Source organism: Anarhichas minor, unplaced genomic scaffold, assembly GCF_050575085.1.
Source record: "Anarhichas minor isolate MPS153535 unplaced genomic scaffold, ASM5057508v1 ptg000073l, whole genome shotgun sequence".
In the NCBI taxonomy this organism is placed as follows: Eukaryota; Metazoa; Chordata; class Actinopteri; order Perciformes; family Anarhichadidae; genus Anarhichas; species Anarhichas minor.
Genome location: NW_027466519.1, coordinates 9,977,501 through 9,998,094, shown reverse-complemented (window position 1 = coordinate 9,998,094; position 20,594 = coordinate 9,977,501). Strand labels below are relative to the sequence as shown.

At 44.1% G+C, this 20,594-nt stretch overlaps 1 protein-coding gene across 2 annotated transcripts in view; it reads right to left on the bottom strand.

Annotated features, from left to right (window-relative positions):
- The window catches only part of slc25a25b (solute carrier family 25 member 25b), a 31,342-nt gene that overhangs the window by 2,710 nt on the left and 8,038 nt on the right, over window positions 1-20,594 (bottom strand). Inside the window, exons 2-8 of one of the 2 annotated variants that reach the window (XM_076079993.1) lie at window positions 20,043-20,169; window positions 18,419-18,506; window positions 16,116-16,227; window positions 7,248-7,406; window positions 6,943-7,095; window positions 6,751-6,858; window positions 6,123-6,290 (exon numbers count right to left, since the gene is read on the bottom strand). In XM_076079993.1, coding sequence (XP_075936108.1) covers window positions 6,123-6,290; window positions 6,751-6,858; window positions 6,943-7,095; window positions 7,248-7,406; window positions 16,116-16,227; window positions 18,419-18,506; window positions 20,043-20,169 — 915 coding nt within the window. Of the gene's footprint in view, window positions 1-6,122; window positions 6,291-6,750; window positions 6,859-6,942; window positions 7,096-7,247; window positions 7,407-16,115; window positions 16,228-16,496; window positions 17,635-18,123; window positions 18,153-18,418; window positions 18,507-20,042; window positions 20,170-20,594 lie in introns of those variants that run through there. The other variant, XM_076079994.1, reaches the window with a different exon arrangement.

The window sequence follows — 20,594 nt, the reverse complement described above, 5'->3', positions numbered from 1 at the left end:
GAGGAGAGCAGAGGAGAGCAGAGGAGGGGAGAGGAGAAGAGGAGAGGAGAGAAGAGAAGAGGAGAGCAGAGGAGGGGAGAGGAGAAGAGGAGAGGAGAGAAGGGGAGGAGAGAGGAGGAGAGGAGAGGAGGGGAGGGGAGGAGAGAGGAGAGAAGAGGAGGGGAGAGGAGAAGAGGAGAGGAGAGAAGAGAAGAGGAGAGCAGAGGAGGGGAGAGGAGAAGAGGAGAGAAGAGGAGGGGAGGAGAAAAGAGGAGAAGAGGAGAGGAGAGGAGGAGCGGAGAGGAGAGAGAAGGGGAGAGGAGGAGAGGAGAGGAGGGGAGGAGAGAGGAGGAGAGGAGGGGAGAGGAGGGGAGGGGAGGAGAGAGGAGGAGAGAAGAGGAGGGGAGAGGAGAAGAGGAGAGGAGAGAAGAGAAGAGGAGAGCAGAGGAGGGGAGAGGAGAAGAGGAGAGGAGAGAAGAGGAGGGGAGGGGAGGAGAAAAGAGGAGAAGAGGAGAGGAGAGGAGGAGCGGAGAGGAGAGAGAAGGGGAGAGGAGGAGAGGAGAGGAGAGGAGAGGAGAGAAGAGGAGAGGAGAGGAGGGGAGAGGAGAAGAGAAGAGGAGGGGAGAGGAGGAGAGGAGAGGAGAGGAGAGAAGAGGAGAGAAGAGGAGGGGAGAGGAGAAGAGAAGAGGAGGGGAGAGGAGAAGAGAAGAGGAGGGGAGAGGAGAAGAGAAGAGGAGGGGAGAGGAGAAGAGGAGAGGAGGGGAGAGGAGAGGAGAGGAGGAGAGGAGAGGTTTGGTTTTTAAAATCCCTTTATTTCACTATTGCAGTGAAAACAGAAACACTCTAAATCATCACTTAATAATCAGAAAATCAATAAAATAAAAACAAATAACCAAAAATAAAGCACCAAAGAACAAATAAACAATCAATTACAATGATCAATATGTTCAGAAGTTCACCACCAGCTCTCCAGCAGCACCCACTGAGCATAAAATGCTCCCAGTAGTCCATCTGTCCCTGAAAGCCTGGACATTGTCCACTGTCTGGTAGTAGGTGTGTTCCACCCTGAGTCGGGCTTTCAACAGTCCCTCCATAACTTTCACCGGATCCTCACTACCGGCACCCGAGCCCGATTCTTCCGTGTCAACCAGATGGCCAACTTGGCAGAACCAGATAAAAAGTTCACCAGTGTGTGGACAGCCTTCTGTTTTGAGCAGTATTTTGGACCGAAGATGAACAACATGAAAGAAAACACCTGTCCAAGACCCTGAAACCATCTTTTTAACCGTTCAAAGAGTGCTGAGAGCCGAGGACACTGAACAAACAAGTGTTCCAGGGTCTCAGTCTGACAGCAGAAATAACACTCCTCCCCAATGTGTGGATCCAGGTGTGCCCGGTATCTGTTGGTGGCTATAGCTCCATGTACTCACTCTCTTCATCCCATTGGTCAGACAGAGTACAGTTTCCTGCAACTGCTCTCAGGCGTTGTGGCAGGGCGGCACAGACCTCCTCCACTATTCTATTGGTCAACCTGACAGACGTGATGTTAGTGTTCTGCCTGAAGGTGACCATAGATGCTGCTGTTGATGACATCTTCACCAAATGTCCCAGTTTAGTGCAGCCGGCTTCTCTCAGACGCGTTCTCAGGCTGGCAGACTGCAGCGTTTGGGTTCTAATGAAGCTGTTGAAGAACAAAGGTTCCTCCAGCAGCCACACGCCCGGAGTCTCATCAGCTTTACGTGAGATGTTAAAAATCTGCCACGCCTGCAGAACACAGCCGTAGAACGGCGTCAGCCCGGCCAAGTCCACTTCCTCAGGTTGTAGGAGAAAGAGCTGCTTATCATATCCCAACCGCCCAGCTCTCCTCAGCAGCAGTCGAGCCGTGTCCATCCAGCTGGGGCCACAGCCATAGAGCAGCTTCTGTGCAGTCCGGAGTCTGAAAGAGGCGATCCTGGACTGGATATCGATGAGACCCTGCCCCCCCCTCTGCCACAGGCAGATAGAGAGCTGCTGTACGAACCCAGTGCCGGCCGGACCAGAAGAAGTCCACGACAGACCTCTGTATCTCTGCTATGAGGCCTCCAGGTGGCGTCAGAGCGATGAGTCTGTGCCACAGAGTCGAGGCAACCAAGTTATTAGCAACCAGAACTCTTCCCCTATATGACAACTGGGGTAGTAACCATCTCCACCTAGAGAACCGAGCACACACCTTCTCCTTAACTCCCTCCCAGTTCTTTTTCTCAAAATCCTCAGAGCCCAAAAACACACCCAGCACCTTTAGACCTCCTTTTCCCCACTGAAGACCTCCAGGCAGATGAGGCACCATCTGATGTCTCCACTGTCCCACCAATAAGGCTTCAGATTTTTCCCAGTTCACCCGTGCAGATGAAGCCCTCTCATAAAGAGACAAAGTATCCTGCAGACATAGAACATCTCCCTGGTCCCTGATGAAGATGTTTACATCATCAGCATACGCAGACACAGCGAGGGGACTACAAAGACTGGAGGACCCAGGCAGTGACAGACCACTGAGCCGACTTCTCAGCCTGCACAACAGAGGCTCAAAAGCGAGGCTGTATAGTTGCCCTGAGATAGGACAACCCTGCCTTATCCCTCGCCGTACAGGGATCGGTCGACTCAGGCCAGCTCCCATTTTTACCATACATTCAGCACCCCTGTACAGCAAACCCACCCAAGCCAAGAACTCATCACCAAGCCCAAAAGCCCTGATTGCAGAAAACAGATATGCGTGACCCACCCTGTCGAAGGCCTTCTCCTGGTCTAGTGAGACAATACCAACATCTACATCGTGGAATTTACACACATCAAGCACATCACGGATGAGAAAGATATTGTCCATAACTGTTCTATCTGGGATACAGTACGTTTGGTCGCTATTTACAACCACTTCCAGGTAGTCTCTTAGTCTGTTGGATAAGGCTCTGGAAAGCACCTTATAGTCTGTACAAAGCAGGGCCATTGGTCTCCAGTTCTTAAGAAGGGCCAAGTCGCCCTTCTTGGGCAGCAGGGAGAGTACTGCCCGCTGGCATGAAACAGGAAGTGATCCTGTTTTAAAACATTCCATCAAAACAGAGTGTAAGTCAGAACCGATAATGTTCCAGAACTGCTTAAAGAAATCCGAGGAGAGGCCGTCGATTCCCGGAGTCTTTCCTGAAGCCATCTGGTTCACTGCAGCCGTCAGCTCCTCCAGCGTCAGCTCTCCGTCCAGCGTAGCCCTCTCTGCTTGACTGAGCTGGGGAAGACCCTCCAGGAGCTCCCTACTGCTCTCTGTACAGGATTGCTCTTCCCCAAACAGAGCAGCGTAGAAGCCCACGGCATGGGTCCTCATCTCCCTCTGGTCAGCCTCCTGGGAGCTTCAGACAGGTCATCCGCTTCCTCTGCGCCACCGATCTCTCCAGGTTGAAGAAAAACGAACTTGGGGCATCCATGTCCTTCAACTGGAGGAAACGGGACCTGACCAGAGCTCCTTTCACTCTCTCTTGCAGGAAGGAGCTCAACTCCAACCTCCTCTCCTTCAGCAGTTGGCCCACACCGGGATCTGGGTCTCTCTGGAAGCCCTCCTCAATGATCTTTATGTTGGCTTCAAGGTCTTTGACAGCAGACTTGATTTTAGCGGTGGTGTTTGAGGTGTACTGCTGGCAGAACACACGGATCTGTGCTTTTCCGACCTCCCACCACTGTTTCAGAGAACTGAAACAAACTTTTTCAGTTTTCCACTGCTGCCAAAGAACCCCAAAGCTCTGACAAAAAGTGCTGTCCTGTAAAAGTTTATTATTAAAATGCCAGTAGGAGTTAACCCTTTCACCTGGTGAGGTTATCAAACCTAAACTGACGAGGTGGTGATCGGTGAACCCAACTGGACTGATTGTGCTGTTCTTCAGTCTGGAACTGAGACTGCGAGAGATGTAAATTCTGTCCAGCCTGGCTGCACTTATCCTGTCGTTGCTGACTCTAACCCATGTGTACTGTCTGTTTTGTGGGTGTTTTACTCTCCACGTGTCCAACAGATCTAGGTGTGTGATGACGTTGTGGAGACTCTGAGCTGACTGTGGGTGTGGTTCCTCACTATTCCGGTCTATGGTGAAGTCTAGAGTACAGTTAAAATCCCCTCCGATGATCAGTTGCTCCTGCTGGCAGCTCTGCAGTTCGTTTTGCAGCGTAGTGAAGAAGCGTGCTCTCTCTCCCCTGATTCGGTGCATATATGTTCACGAAGCAGTAAAGCGAGCTCTCTATCTCTGCCCTCACCATCAGCAAACGAACCTTCACCACCTCAGTGACTGACAGGACGGTTCAGCTGCTGTTCTAAACAGCACTGCTACCCCGGCACTAAGATTGGTGCCGTGGCTCAGGGTGCATGAGCCCTCCCACCATAAACCCCAGTCTACTTCATCTGATGGAATGGTGTGAGTTTCTTGCAAAAAGTTGATTTACAACTTCCTGTATTAATGCTCTTTTATGCCCGTCCCGCCCACCATTGATGTTTAAAGAGCCTAAATTGAAGCTCTGCATAGAAAGGTCAGAGGATGGAAGGAGGCAAGACAAGATAAGAAGTAAGCAGTGGAAAGTGGAAAACCCCGTGTGACACATGATCATGTTAAACTGTCTTAGTATTTTGAACCCTTTTACTTTTCCTTACTTTCCTCAAGGTTGTGATGTGTTTCTTTAGGCGGAAGCGCTTTTTTCCATCTAAAAAGGTCCAAACCCACCTTTCTCTGCGCCACCCCAACAGATCGTATGAACTTCTCAATGTCAGGGAAATAATCACTGACTTTTGCAGATCTATTGTAAGTTACATCCAAAAACAAGTTTATTTCCTCTAGTGAATACAGATCAGTGCTTTTAATGCACGTTTCAGAATTAGATGCAACATCTGATTTACTCTCATACTCCATGTCCTCTCCTTCACAAGACAGCTGGCTGTTGGACACAGACCCTACACTCTGTCCTTCATCTAAGGCTATGATGAGATCTCCACCTGCAGAACCTGTAGCTGCCTCTTCACAGACTTCTACAGACTGTGGTGGTGCTTCGGTACCAGATGTAGTGAGGTTCTGCGCCACCACAGAAGCCTGCTGGTTGTAAGACTGGCCCTGATCCTCCTTATCGACATTATTGTTGTCAGCAGAAGACGAAGAAGCGCCGCCGACTGCACCGGCGGCAGCCGCAGCCACACCAGCGGTACCCGCCGCCGCCGGAGCTGCACCAGCGGGAGCCGCCGCGGCCGGCTCCGCACCAGTGGGAGCCGCCGCGGCCGGCTCCGCCTCCGCGCATCTCTGCTGCTTGTGCGGACACGCGAAGCGTTTGTGTCCTACATCTCCACACTCAAAGCATTTGATCTGTCCCGAGCTAGCGTACACCATGTATGAACCCTCCCCGTGTTTAACCCTGAAGGACACCTCCAGTGTTTGTGTAGGTGACTCCAGGAACATGAAGACCTGCCGCCTAAGAGACAGCACGTGCTTCAGTTTGGGATCCTTACACCCCAAACTGACTGTTTTAAATCCGCTGGCAAACTTTCCAAACCTGCGCAGCTCATTTTCTAACAGCTCGTTCGGTATAAACGGCAGAACACCGGACACGGTGATCCGTGTAGAGGGCACAGAGTGGAGAGACCTGCACGAAGCTGTCCCTGATAAACACGCCGCTCTCTATCAGGTTGTGGACATAAGCCTCGCTCGTCACGAACACAACCACAGCTTTATTCATCCGAGATGCAAAGGAAAGTTTGTCATGTCCCACCTGTTCTCCGACAGCCAGCAGCACCTCCTCTACTGACACGCTGCTATCCGGTGGAACTACCCGGACTCCCTGCCGGATTGACGGGCGTGGCGTCTCGGAGGACGCCATCCTCCCGAACAACACCAAACAACACCACTAATCACACGTTCTACCGATAAATACACTGCTTAGTATCTTACCTGATCATGTGCAGAGACAGAATAGCAGAGGAACAAATCCCAAAGCAGTGACAATACAATCAAACCTCCGCGCCACTCTCACGTCCACCACTCACACTCACACCCACGCAACCGGAAACGGAAACAGAGGAGAGGAGAGGTGTCAGACTGAGCAAAAAACAAAACAATAAACAAGAAGTTATCCCCTTGACAACAACAACAGACCTCATAGACAGCCAGGTCGATGCCAGCGTAGGGGATGATGCCCAGCATGTTGGGGACATAGCCCTTGTAGAAAGCAGCCACTCCCTCCTTGTGAAACATATGTTTGGCACAATGCAAGATGCCCGAGTACTGGCCCGTCTTCCTCAGGGCCATCCGTGTCTTCAACACCTGCGAGGACAAACAGTGATGTCAGGCCTCCTGACGGATGAGACAAAGCACCACTTTGTTGTCCAACAGTTGTAGAACATCGTTCATACTTGAACAAACAGACTAATATATATATATGCCGTGCATTATCTTTCATATTAAAATACGTTGTGGGTTATGAACCTCATTTACATAAATGACTTGCTCACACTTTGTGCATAACTGGAGGTCTGTGAGTCTGCGTGTGAAGATCTGATTTCCTCCAGATAGGAGGTCACAGTACAGCTTCACATGATGAGTTCAAGGCTTAAAATGGGCAGTCAGTCACAAGACAAAAAGAATCCACTCGGATATTTCTGCACACAAACATGATGAGTCACGAGTTGCTCCATAACATTTACAGAATGAGTGCAGTCCTTTTCCTTAAAGTGAGGTCTTGCTTAAAAGATGTTTTATTCTGTCTGTGTTCATCGTCTCTGACCTCCATGGGGTAGATGCTGCTCTGAGCGGTTAGTCCAGCCAGAGAGCCTGCCACCAGTCTCTCTGCGATGCCCAACGTCTCCTGGTTACTTCCAATTAATCGTTTTATCTGACAGACAGGACATTTCTTGTTATGCAACCACACAAAATGTGAGAGAGATAAACGGCGTGATGGAGTCAGAGCGGTTCATACCTGTTCATAGGCCATGAACTTAATAGCAGACTCAGGGGCAATTTTGATGACATTGATGCCGTTGCCTCGCCACAGTGACCTCACACCGCCCTCTCGGATCATCTGGACAAAGCCTCCAGTGATATGCATGCTGTTGCTCTTGGAGGCGTGAACCTGGAGAGGGAGGAAGGGAGGGAGGGGTCAGGACAAACAGTCAGCATGTCTTCAAACTGATCACTACTTCACTTCCCTTTGTTCAGTTTGCCTACAATCAACAAGTCCTTCTCTGAGAGCACTGCCTTGTTCAGCTGTGTGTTGTGCTTTACCTGCATGAGGACTTTGAGCCTGTCCAGTGGTGCAGTGCAGGTTCGAGACACTGCACCAGCTCCTCCTCCTGCCACTAGGTGTCGCCACCACATTCCTGTTTTCTTCTCTTCTGCCGTGAACTCATCAGGCACCAACAAACTCTCCCCAACGTCAAAGATCTGAGGAGGAAGCCTTAAAGTTAGCAGGCACATCCCAAGTCTCTTATTTGTCTCGCTTGAAACGGAAGTTGTTCTGCGCCACCATTTAGAATATGCATCTCATCATCACATCAACATTTCATACCAGAGGGGAGATAGATCACAGATTCAACTTTTTACATCATTTATGTAGCCATGAGGCTGATCATTCCCGATTGTTGAGTAAATGGTGAATGGACTGTACTTGTATTTCTCTTTTCTAGTCTTCCGACCACTCAAAGCTCTTTAACACTACATGTCATCATTCACCCATTCACACCCATTCATACACGGATGACAGGAGCTACCATGCAAGGTGTCACCTGCTCATCAGGACTATCTAACATTCATACACTGATGGGAGCAATTTGGGGTTAAGAGTCTTGCCCAAGGACACATCAACATGGACTAGGGGAGCCGGGGATCAAACCGCCGATCCTCTGATTGAAGGACGACTCGCTCTACCGCTGAGCCACAGTCACCAAGTCGGGTTTGATGAGGAATTTCATTTCAATTTCCCCCAAAACATTGAGCCTAATAAATTAGTTCCAGTGTTCGAGAGAAACCATAATCATATTCTGGGTTATATGTTATTTAATGACGTCACAATCCGAATAAAAAAAAAAATACAAATACAAATACAAAAAATATTTAATAGATGAGACAAACGCACTCCGCCTGTAGAGACTGGTCCTGCGCTTTTAAGAAGGACACAGATCACAGTATAAATACTCAAAGCAGGTTGTTAAAGAGAGAAAACACCTCTACTCTGACAGTGATGATAACTGTTTATTAGTATCAGTACTAGGGGTGTAACGGTACACGTATTCGTATTGAACCGTTCGGTACGGGGCTCACGGTTCGGTACGCATTACGAACCGAACAATACCTTTGAATAATATTAAATTGCTTTTGAAAAATAAAATATAGCTGAAATTGGTGGAGCCACTGCGCTCAAACATGGCAACCTACCCGACGTAACGTGCCGTACTTCCCTGATTCGCCACGCTCCTATCACGTGACCGTTCCCGGATGTTCACAAACAACAGCAGTCTTGATTACCGATTGACTACCAGGTTAATTCAACATGAACAACTGATTACAGGCGTTGTTGACCGTGTTGTCTTTACTAGCAGCTTTTGTTCAGTTAAAGTCTGCATTTATGTGGAGGAAGCAGCTGTTATTGGAGCGATTAGTGAGCGACGTGACCAGCGGCGTGACCAGCCCTACGGAGCGGACGTCTGAAGCCACGGTTAGCAGTAAATGCTATCCAGTAGGACAGATAGCTAAGCCTTCAGCAGAGCTACAAGTGAGAACAGACAACAACGAGGAAACGAGTGAGAGTATGGTGACCAGACGTCCGGATTTAGGCCGGACAGTCCGGATTTTCAATGCCCTGTCCGGCGTCCGGCGCAGCATCAAGCCACTGCGGTCAAGTCAGCAGACACTCAGATCTCCGTGGTCAACTCAGCAGACACTTAAATTGTAGTGCACATATACGGTGAAACTTACGGTAAACGGCACAGATCGGGAGCGAGCGAAGAACTTTGCAAAGTTAGCGGAAAGATTAACGTGAGACAACTTCCGGTTTTCTACAGACGAACATCCGGTTTTCAGAATAAGATGGCAACAAAGTATACATATTGCATAATGAAATGAGATTAAATGAATTATATTCACAGTATAAAACATGCTACCTGCATCTCCTGAGTTAAAGGGAAAATACACCTAAATTGTGCGTAAAGTGTCTTTATTCTTTGATTTGAGGGTTGCTGGAAGTTAATAATACCTGACTGACGGTCAATTAAGATATTTTACAAAGCAAAAACTCTGAACTGAATTTGTATCTTCAAATGGCACATTTTTTAAATGTTTAAGGTGCTTAAATTCCACACAACGACTAATGCATATATGTTCAGGACAAAAATGGGTAATATCACAATATTTAAGGTGCTACAAAAATATTTTTCTCAATAAGTCCAGACAATGACTGATATACATGTGTTGAGGACATCGTTGACTCCACCCACACTGAAAATTAGACATTTTTACTGTACCAATTAAGAGATATTTCAAAGTAAAAGTCATACATTTGAACTGAGAAAACATCTAATAACTGAATATTTGAGGTGCTATAAAAACTATTTTCTCAATAAGTCCAGACAATGACTGACATGTATGTGTTGAGGACATCGTTGACTCCACCCATACTGAATATTAGACATTTTTACTGTCCCAATTAAGAGATATTTCAAATTAAAACTCATACATTTGAATTGAGAAAATATACACACAAGGTGATATATTTCGAGTGTTTATTTCTTTTAATCTTGATGATTATGGCTTACAGCTAATAAAAACCCCAAATTCTGTATCTCAGAAAATTTGAATATTACATAAGACCAATTTAAAAAAGGTTTCAATACCCCATAGATTCTCTCTGAGGTTTAGGTAATTCAAGAATTTGGTTGAGAATCACAAGGAGTGAACTGCGGCTGGAGTCAGTGCTTCAAGAGCCACCACACACAGACGTATCCAGGACATGGGCTACAACTGTCGCATTCCTTGTGTCAAGCTACTCCTGAACCAGAGACGTAAGAAGTGTCTTACCTGGGCTAAGTTGCCTGAGCTAAGTTACCTGGACTAAGGAGAAAAAGGACTGGACTGTTGCTCAGTGGTCCAAAGTCCTCTTTTCAGATGAAAGTCAATTTTGCATTTAATTTGGAAATCAAGGTCCAGAGTCTGGAGGCAGAGTGGAGAGGCACACAATCCAAGTGTCTTGAGGTCCAGTGTGAAGTTTCCACAGTCAGTGATGATTTGGGGAGCCATGTCATCTGCTGGTGTTGGTCCACTGTGTTTTATCAAGTCCAAAGTCAGTGCAGCCTTCTACCAGGACATTTTAGAGCACTTCATGCTTCCCTCTGCTGACAAGCTTTATGGAGATGCTGATTTCATTTTCCAGCAGGACTTGGCACCTGCCCACACTGCCAAAAGCACCAATACCTGGTTTAATGACCACGGTATCACTGTGCTTGATTGGCCAGCAAACTCGCCTGACCTAAACCTCAGAGAGAATCTATGGGGTATTGTCAAGAGGAAGATGAGAGACATCAGACCCAACAATGCAGACGAGCTGAAGGCCGCTATCAAAGCAACCTGGGCTTCCATAACACCTCAGCAGTGCCAGTCTCATCGCCTCCGTGCCACGCCGCATTGATGCAGTAATTCATGCAAAAGGAGCCTCGACCAAGTATTGAGTGCATACTGTATACTGTACATGGACATACTTTTCAGTAGGCCAACATTTCTATATTAAAAATCCTTTTTTTTTTTTTTTTAATCGGTCTTATGTAATATCTAATTTTCTGAGATACAGAATTTGTTTTTTTTTATTAGCTGTAAGCCATAGCCTAAACACTCGAAATATATCACACTTTCGATGATATTCTAATTCATTGAGATGCACCTGTATACATCAATCATTGTTTGGAAATGTTGAGGGAATACTTTTTATAACACTTCAAATATTCAGAAATTACCTGTTCCTCGGTACAAATGTATGACATTTACTTTTAAATATCTCTTAATTGGTACAGTAAAATTGTTTAATTTTCAGTATGGGTGGAGTCAAAGATGTCTTGAACAGATATGTATCAGTCATTATCTGGAATTATTAAGAAAACCCTTTTTATAGCACCTTAAATATTAAGAAATTAACTTTTTGAACGTTCAAAAGAAGGACTTATATTTTGGAAAATCTCTTAATTGGGAAGGTAAAAATATTTGATTCTCAGTATTAGTATAGTTAGAGATGTCATGAACACATATGCACTAGTCATTGTCTGGAATTATAAAGAAAACTCTTTTTATAGCATCTCAAATATTCAGTTATTGGATATTTCTTGGAACAAATTAATTAATTAACTTTAAAAAAATCTCTTCATTACCACAGTAAAGATTTTTCATTTTCTGTATATGTGTGGTCAGAGATTTCCTCAATTTATATGCATTAGTCATTGTGTGGAATTATTGAGAAAATAGTTTTTATAGCACCTCAAATATTCAGAAATGTACCCGTTTCTTGGTACAAATGTATGACTTTTAATTTGAAATATCTCTTAATTAGGACAGTAAAAATGTCTAATTTTCAGTGTGGGTGGAGTCAACGATGTCCTCAACACATGTATATCAGTCATTGTCTGGACTTATTGAGAAAAATATTTTTGTAGCACCTTAAATATTGTGATATTACCCATTTTTGTCCTGAACATATATGCATTAGTCGTTGTGTGGAATTATTGAGAAAAACATTTTTATAGCACCTTAAACATTTAAAAAATGTGCCATTTGAAGATACAAATTCAGTTCAGAGTTTTTGCTTCGTAAAATATCTTAATTGACCGTCAGTCAGGTATTATTAACTTCCAGCAACCCTCAAATCAAAGAATAAAGACACTTTACGCACAATTTAGGTGTATTTTCCCTTTAACTCAGGAGATGCAGGTAGCATGTTTTATACTGTGAATATAATTCATTTAATCTAATTTCATTATGCAATATGTATACTTTGTTGGCATCTTATTTTGAAAACCGGATGTTCATCTGTAGAAAACCGGAAGTTTTCACGTTAATCTTTCCGCTAACTTTGCAAAATCTTTCGCTCGCTCCCGTCCTGTGCCGTTTGGTTGCGTTTACCGTAAGTTTCAGCGTATAGGTGCACTACAATTTAAGTGTCTGCTGAGTTGACCACGGAGATCTGAGTGTCTGCTGACTTGACCGCAGTATCAAGCCGGACGCGTTTTCAGCGAACATTCCAATAAAAATGCACTTTAAATATTTATTAAAAAAAAGATCGTATGTTTTCAGTTGATTTAATGGTGTTAAACTACTACTTATATTAATAAAGACACAGTTATCATCACTGTCAGAGTGGAGATGTTTTCTCTGTAGTCTTACCTGTTAAACAAACTGCATTGAGTATTTTTATACGTGTGGTATTTATACACAGTGTGTGTGGTATTTATACACAGTGTGTGTATTTATACTGTGTTCTGTGTCCTGCTTATACGCGCAGCATCGTTTCTACCGGCGGAATGCGTCTTATTTATTAATTATTTACGTCGGTATGTTTTTAAATTCTGATTGTGACGTCATAAAATAACCCACAATGATTATGGTTTCTCTTCATTACATGTTGTAAAAAGTGTTTCCTCTCTCCAGCTCTATGATTTTAATTACATAATACAAGTTATTTAGGGAAACAGATCAAATCTTTTTATAAATGAAGAAAGTTGTTTGAGGTCTTTTGTTGTTCAGACTACAATGAACATATTTTGTTTAATTTTAATTTGTACATTTTAAGTCCACAAATGTTATGCTTTGTGGCACTCAGCACAGTGGTCAGTTTTTGAACACAATGTATTGAATAAATACAAATACTGTGAACAAACACTTTTTGACTCTTTAAGACAATTTTTTCCTATTCTGTTACACATACATCATGTAGCAATCACACAAAGTTGTATTGTAGAGGGGAGCACGCCAGAGTCCTATGCAATTATTCACAGCTTCACTAAATACCGCAGAGTGTCCTCCTTTTTGGTGTTATGGATCTGGTCACCCTAAGTGAGAGACTTGTGTTGACCAGATTTATGGACCCATAATCTAGTAAACCTTTGTGTGTAAGTGTTGATTATAATGTAAATATGAGGTGAGAGATATCGAGCAAGACCCCCAGCGCTGTAACGAAGTCTGAAAAATAAAACTTCTAAAACTTTCCACGAAATGTATCTGTTTGAGTTTATAGAGGAAGATTTTAGAGAAGATCTTAAGTATCAAACACGACCTTTCATTATTAAAGACTACTTTATTACTCTCGTTATTACTTACTCGTATTATTTTAAACTAAGCAACCAATCTACTTCCTGTTTACACCGGCACCATCACGCCCAGTGATGGTGCAATATTAGTCATGTAATATTCGTTACAAACTCTCCCCGCAGCGTTTCGGTATCTGTTCCCTCCTGATTCAAACAGGGCTAAAGGTATATCCCTACTCTAGTGATAAACCAGCCTGTACGAACGTGCTTAATGCTATTGAGCCCCGTGACACTACTCCTTCACCAGCCCATTTCTCCAGACCATAATTCCTGCTTTGTAAAAGAAAACAAAAGCCCCAACAGAGAATCAAATCAGACACGCCCCCTTGAGAGTCTCACCAGAGGATTTGGCATTTCTGCTTTTTTGCTGGATTGAAAACGTACCGAAACGTACCGAACCGTGGCACCACTGTATCGTATTGAACCGAACCGAGAATTTTGTGAACCGTTACACCCCTAATCAGTACAGATGTGATCAGCTGATCCGGCGTCATCAGAAACAGACGTCTCTTCACGTGACGCTACAGAGGAAAGGACGTCTCATTTAATAATAATAATAATACATCAATTTTCTATAGCGCTTTTCAAAATGCACAAAGACGCTTTACAAGGCAGAGACAAACAGAACAAAAAATAAAAATAAAAATAAAAAATAAAAATGAATAACTGGAGAAGCTGTGAGGAATGGGTCATGTAGTGGAGGGTAGGGTGCAGGGTTAGCAGGTGAAGGCGAGTTTGAAGAGGTGGGTTTTGAGGGCTTGTTTGAATGATGATAGGGAGGGAGCCTCACGGATGTGGATGGGGAGGGTGTTCCAGAGGGGTGGTGCAGCAGCTGAGAAGGCCCTGTCACCCCAGGTCCGGCGCTTGGTCCTGATGGTCTTCAGAGTGTTTGCACCGGCGGACCTGAGGCAACGGGTTGGGGCGTGGAGGGGGAGGAGGTCTGGAAGGTAGGGAGGGGCCAGGTTGTTTAGGGCTTTGAAGGTGGCGAGTAGTATTTTGAAGTCTATTCTGTATTTGACCGGGAGCCAGTGGAGGTTGTGAAGGACCGGGGTGATGTGTTCATAGCGGCGGGTGGAAGTGAGCAGTCGAGCAGCAGAGTTCTGAACATATTGGAGTTTATTGAGGATTTTGTTGGGAGAACCATAGAGGATGCTGTTGCAGTAGTCGAGTCTGGAGGTTATGAGGGCATGGATGATCATTTCGGTGGTGGCAGAGGACAGGGAGGGTCGGAGGCGTGCAATGTTCCTGAGGTGAAAGAAGGCAGTTTTGGTGATGTGGTTGGCGTGGGGTAGGAAAGAGAGGGTGGGGTCGAGGATGATACCGAGGTTGCAGACCTGGGTGGAGGGGGTGACAATGGAGCCATCAATGTTTAGGGAGAAGGGCTGGGCTGAACGGGTGAGGGAGTTAGGGCCGATGATGAGTATTTCAGATTTGTTGCAGTCGAGTTTGAGAAAGTTCTGTTGCATCCATGATTTTATATCAGTGAGACAGGTGGTGAGAGTGGAGTGGGTGACGGAGGTGATGGTCTTGGTGGAGAAGTAGAGTTGGGTGTCGTCAGCGTAGCAGTGGAAGTTGAGACCATGACGACGGATGATTTGTCCAAGGGGAAGGATGTAAATGATGAAGAGGAGGGGACCAAGCACGGAACCTTTGGGGACACCGTGGGTGACTGGGGGGGTGGAGGATTGTCATTTCTCCTAAAACATATTTCCCCGTGTCCTCTCTCCTCGCATGGTTTCCTTGCGTCTCTCCATGCATCGCTGGTGGGAGGGACTAAGACGCAAGTGAAGGAAACGTGGATGTAATTAAGAGACTTGGGATGAGCCCAGTGTCAGAGGATACCATATCAGGGTGCCAGAGGTTTGGTGTGACACAGGGAGCTGCTGCATGAATATGTGTCTTTACTGGAGTGGCATGGGGTCTTCTTCTTCTCCCACTGGGCTTATTCAATTATGCAGTATTATTAATACAAGTAATATGTAAGTAATTTAATTACTTACACATGCACTACTTATATGGCTTTCTCTGAATGCTCATATGCCTTTACAATAAGAAAAAGGTGACAGTGTAAATGATATGTATCCCACTACACATACAAAAAGGAATAAGATTCTTTTAGGTCATAACATATCTTTCATGTTCTCGTTAATACTTGATACCAAATTATTTATTTTTAAAACCATTTTTTCTTGTTATGACAGACACTTTATCCTGTTACTGTACACCACCAAAGCTTCTCTTTACTACACAAAGCAGACTGGCACCACTTGACCCACTTCACGGGTCAGTACAGGTCAATCCTACAGCAACACTTAGTGGTCTGACAGTAAAGTCCTTCTAGATACCACAACTGGGTTTCAGCTTGTGTCCTTCAACACGGTCGTTGCGACACAAACCCAACAAAACTCGTTATAAATATTTTCCTCGTTTCAACACCATAAGTTGTATATTGTTATAATAAAAAACCGTATGGAGTGAAACTGAACACAGTATCACAGGACCTCCTATTCAGAGCTTGCTCATGTTGTGGGTGGAGGAAGACCTTGGGGTTGGCTAGAAGTCCTTAAAGCTGAAAACAATATGACCTAACATACATTCTAACTAATGCAACTAGCATCTATAAGTGCCTATTAATGTTTCTTTGATGTTCTTATCATTTCAAACGTAACCGTCTGCAACATTTGACCTTCCTTGCCTTCTTCTTACGCATTGCCCAAACACATCTGTTCCATTAGGAGCGATGAGCTTTGGATTCTGCTCTTAATGTTCATTAGCCTCTCTGTGAGACGGAGAGGAAGAGAGTGGAGCCTACCGTGGAGTGTTTCCAGTAGAGGATGATCTCAGGAATGTTGCCTGCTGGATGCAGGAGGTGGTAATCCCGCCACTCATTCCAGTTAATCGTCATTGTCCCATTCTTATCCATACTGGGAATGTAAAGTAAAACAGTGGATACCGGCCGTTACAAATGTGACAGTTTTAGAGCGTAAATGAACAAGTGTACACTGTTACTTCTCAACAATGGTAACACTTATAAACAAAGAAATGCTATGATAACATGGTGAATATGATATTTGTTGCATTTTTCATCTGAAATCACTGAATAAAACAGCACCTGGTAACTGAACTAGACAGACTGTCGTGGGGATCAGTGCAGCACTGGCTGAGCAAGCAGACTATAGAAGCTACTACTTACTACAAGATAGGGGCCCAGATATGACCCCTCCTTATTCTGAGAGCAGCCAGAGAGAAGAAGACAGAGACAGACAGACGGACAGACAGGAGGTTAGAGGAGACAGGGATCACACTGAGCCACAACAATGAGCTGCTGATACATAGATCAACTGGACAGACATTTACCTTGTTACTACAGTTCTCGTAACAAAGCACACTGTAAGAAAAGTTATTCAACAGGAGATATTCTGTATTTTCCCCCATTTTCCCATAAAAGGTAATGTCTTTAGATTTACAAATATTTGCCGTAGTTTAAGTTTGCCAATAAAATTACAGGTAATTAACTGTAACATAAGAGTACGTTAACATTATGTTTTTAATGGCCATTTAATTTATTTGTATAGATTGTAAATCTATAATATATTATAATATAATATTTACAATTTTTTCTTGTTCATGACAATAAAGAAATGCTTAAAATTCACAAGTCCGTCAAAGTGTTTTTTGTCATTAACCATGTTGATTAAAAGTGATTTTGTTTATTTGTACAGTCACAAAAATGATTTATCTAGCAAATTACAGAAGAAAGACAAAAAGTATTATATGACAGAAAGCACTATAGGCCTGCTACAGTAACAAACATGCGGCTTCAACTAGAGTGTTTTGTTACGGCTCTTTCATATAAAATAATAAATATAATGTATAGACTTTCCCGCTGCTTCATGACACACAAACACAAGCACAGGAAACAATGGGGATGCATACAGAACGCCAGAGTTGCTTGTTTTGACTGAAGGTCTGTCAAAAGACAGAAGTCAGAATAGCTGCAGGTGATTGGTGTTGAATGGAGCGCAGGCACACAGGCACTGCATGTTGTTTGAGGCCCTGGGCACAGCCTGCTTTATTTTAGAAGAACTGCCAAGTCAATATGTTGTTTTTAGTGCTGGGCAAGTTAATGTGTTATTGCATTAATTAATTAACGCCGACAATTATTTTATCGCGTGTTAACGCAGTTTTTTTATTATTATTAATAAGCGGACATTTTTAACAAGAACCGGGTAGCGAGCGGTGAACAATGGTGAACCCCCCCGGGGTGACGCCCGATCCGGAACCCCTCCTACACTCCGTCACCGTTGGTCCCCTCCACCGTTGGTCCCCTCCTGTCTCACAAACACATATTAAATATATATTAATATAAATATTAAAACACATATTGTCGTGTTTTTAAATGAACATATAAGAACGTGAGAACAAACTGCTCTTAACTGCAACTCTGTATTAGCATAACTTCCTCATGTAGGTTACTGCCACGGTACAGACTACAGGTTCCATGCTTCACCTACACTCCCCTGGGTCCTAAGTCCCTCCATGTACAGCTTCTTATCACCCTCTATGTACCAACGTACATTTATAACAAATACCACACATATTATGGTAATCAGCGTTGCATATGTGTCTGACCAACTTCTTTTTTTGAGTTTTTAAAGTGTTTTGTTTGTAATATGTATAATAAGCATCATTTAGTTATCACTACTGAGAATTTATCAAACATAAAGTAGATAGGTTTGCAGGTTTCAAGGTGTATATTTAAATTGCATCCTGATTTTAGAAAGTACAGTGTTTTATTAATTTAATATAAAGTGACTTACAGTTTGTATTAAACCTCAGCACAGTAACATTACTGTTTACTATTGAAGAGGGCTCACTTCTTTGAAGCTGTGGAAGTTTGTAGCAGTGAATTATGATTTATACTTTACAGTTTGTGTTAAAATTGATATTATTGAGAGAAAAAGGAGAACATCAATGTAACAGGTAGACACACACACACACACACACACACACACACACACACACACACACACACACACACACACACACACACACACACACACACACACACACACACACACACACACACACACACACACACACACACACACACACCTCTTGAGGATCTTCTCTGCCTGCTCCTCAGAGATGTTCACTCCCAGGTCACGCAGAGACTGCATGATTTCTTGCGAGTCAATCCGGCCTACACCACAGAAATGAATTAAATTTGTATTAATTAAAGACGAACACAGATTTTACACTTAGAAGTCAGTCTACTAGTCACAGTGAGCAGTACTCTGCCCGTCAAAACAGTTGTACTGTATAGTGCCTGAGCCAGAGAAGTTTTGTGAAGTCTAAGAATATGACGCTAATCATGTCATCAGGGTTATCTCACCTTGAGCCTGTTTAGAGATCAAAGGCGCAAGAACCGAGCTTGGGAGCATTTTGATAGCTTCTCAAAATGTTGATGCGATCCGTCGGCTCATATCTAACAGTGCTAACATTGCTAACAGTGCTAACTACGGCCAAAGTGCAGCCAGAGCTACAGTAAGAGTGTTGACCTGGGCGCTGTGCTTCTGTGACGACGGCGTTATCAGCTGTAGAGCTTTGTTTATACTCGAGCGTGGCACCGTAGCGTTTGAGCCTCCACAGATGGAGCGCGAGGTCAGAGCACGGAAAAAGGCGTTAATCTGTTAACGGTAGATTTTGATGAGCTCTCAAAATTAGAAGTACTCCTAGGAGAAGGAGACAAGGCAGCGCTTGCTGCCTGATATGTATCAACATGCCACAACTTGACACACACCTGTTTGGCAGTGACAGAGAGAGGGCATCTTCTAGTTAATGAGTGGGTTAATGGTGCCCACTGTATTTCATGTGCTCTGTGGAAGAATAAATGGCCAAACGCATCTTTGAAGTGGAACTGGATCATCTTTGTGCGTCACCGTGTTTCCTCCTGTGTTCAGTCCCTGGCAGCTTTTTTGGACCGCCTTAAGCCGCCTTAAGCGCTAGCATCTTCAGCACAGTCTCACTAAAGAATACGTAGTATATTTTAAAGCTAAATGCAACGTGCATCTGGTGCACGTTGAGAGCAAAACTGAAGAGGCTATATGTAAGAACACCTTTGTGCTCTTGTTATAACAGTGGTGGAATAGAAGCAAGTACACTTAGACTATTCAAGTACAGTTTTGAAGTACTTGTAGTTTACTTGAGTATTTCCATTTTATATAACGTAATACTCCTAGTGCACTACATCTCAGAGGGAAATGTACTTTTATTTGACAATATTAGGTACTACTTTCCTTAATACAAATTTAGAAATCAACTCGGGCTGGACCTGATTACTGGACTTTTGGTTTGTTGCGTAGGTATTCGGTGTTCAATTTTAGTATTCGGATATTCGGTTTTGTTTCTTTTCTTTTTTTTAACCCCTCTGGATTACAAATACACCAAACCTTTTTGGAAAATGCAATCATACATACTGTAGAATGACAATCCTTAAATGAATTAAATAATAATAAATAATTAAACCAAAAGGCCAAATTTCTCGCTACGCCGTCCATCTGAACATCATGGGTCACGTCATGGAGTCGAGCCAGAGTCCTCGCAGCGGTTGCTTTTGTCGGAGCATAACTCATGTCGAGCTTGAGCCAAAGGCGCTGAGCAGAAGTGAACGTATTGCTTCCGTCTGTTCTCACCACACGGCAGACTCAAAGTTATCAAACCTAACAGGATTCCTTACCATCGTTCTTCTTGTCCAGGCTCTTGAAGACCAGCCGCAGTTTCTTCTCGTGGTCTCTGAGATAATGAACAAACTCCTCAAAGTCTAACTGTCCGTCCAGGTCTTTGTCTCCTGCTTTCACTATTTTCTGGAAGGAGAGAAGAGAAACCTTTGAGCCACTTAATTCTCAGTTCATTTTTGTATTTACGTGATGTCAAGACATTTCAGTAAGCATGATGCATTTACTGTATTTACTGTAACATTATATGTGAAGGATATTGACTTGAACTAATTTAAAAACAGCCTTATAGCTCTGTGGACAGAGTGATGTGACAGACAGTGGGTGCTGTTGGAGTCGGACTCTGGTCTCATGGCTGACTAAGACCCTCACATGTGTTTTTCAAACAAAGGAGCATCCATCTTCCTTCCTTTCAACAAAGACCTGATCTGGGGTCTGATAAGGCCAGGCTCCAAGAGAGATGACCACACCTCCCAGCTCCAGCCAGAACTTAATGCTGGCCCCTCATTGGCCAAAGAGGACCCCCCACCGGTTTTATTACCTGGGCACAGGCA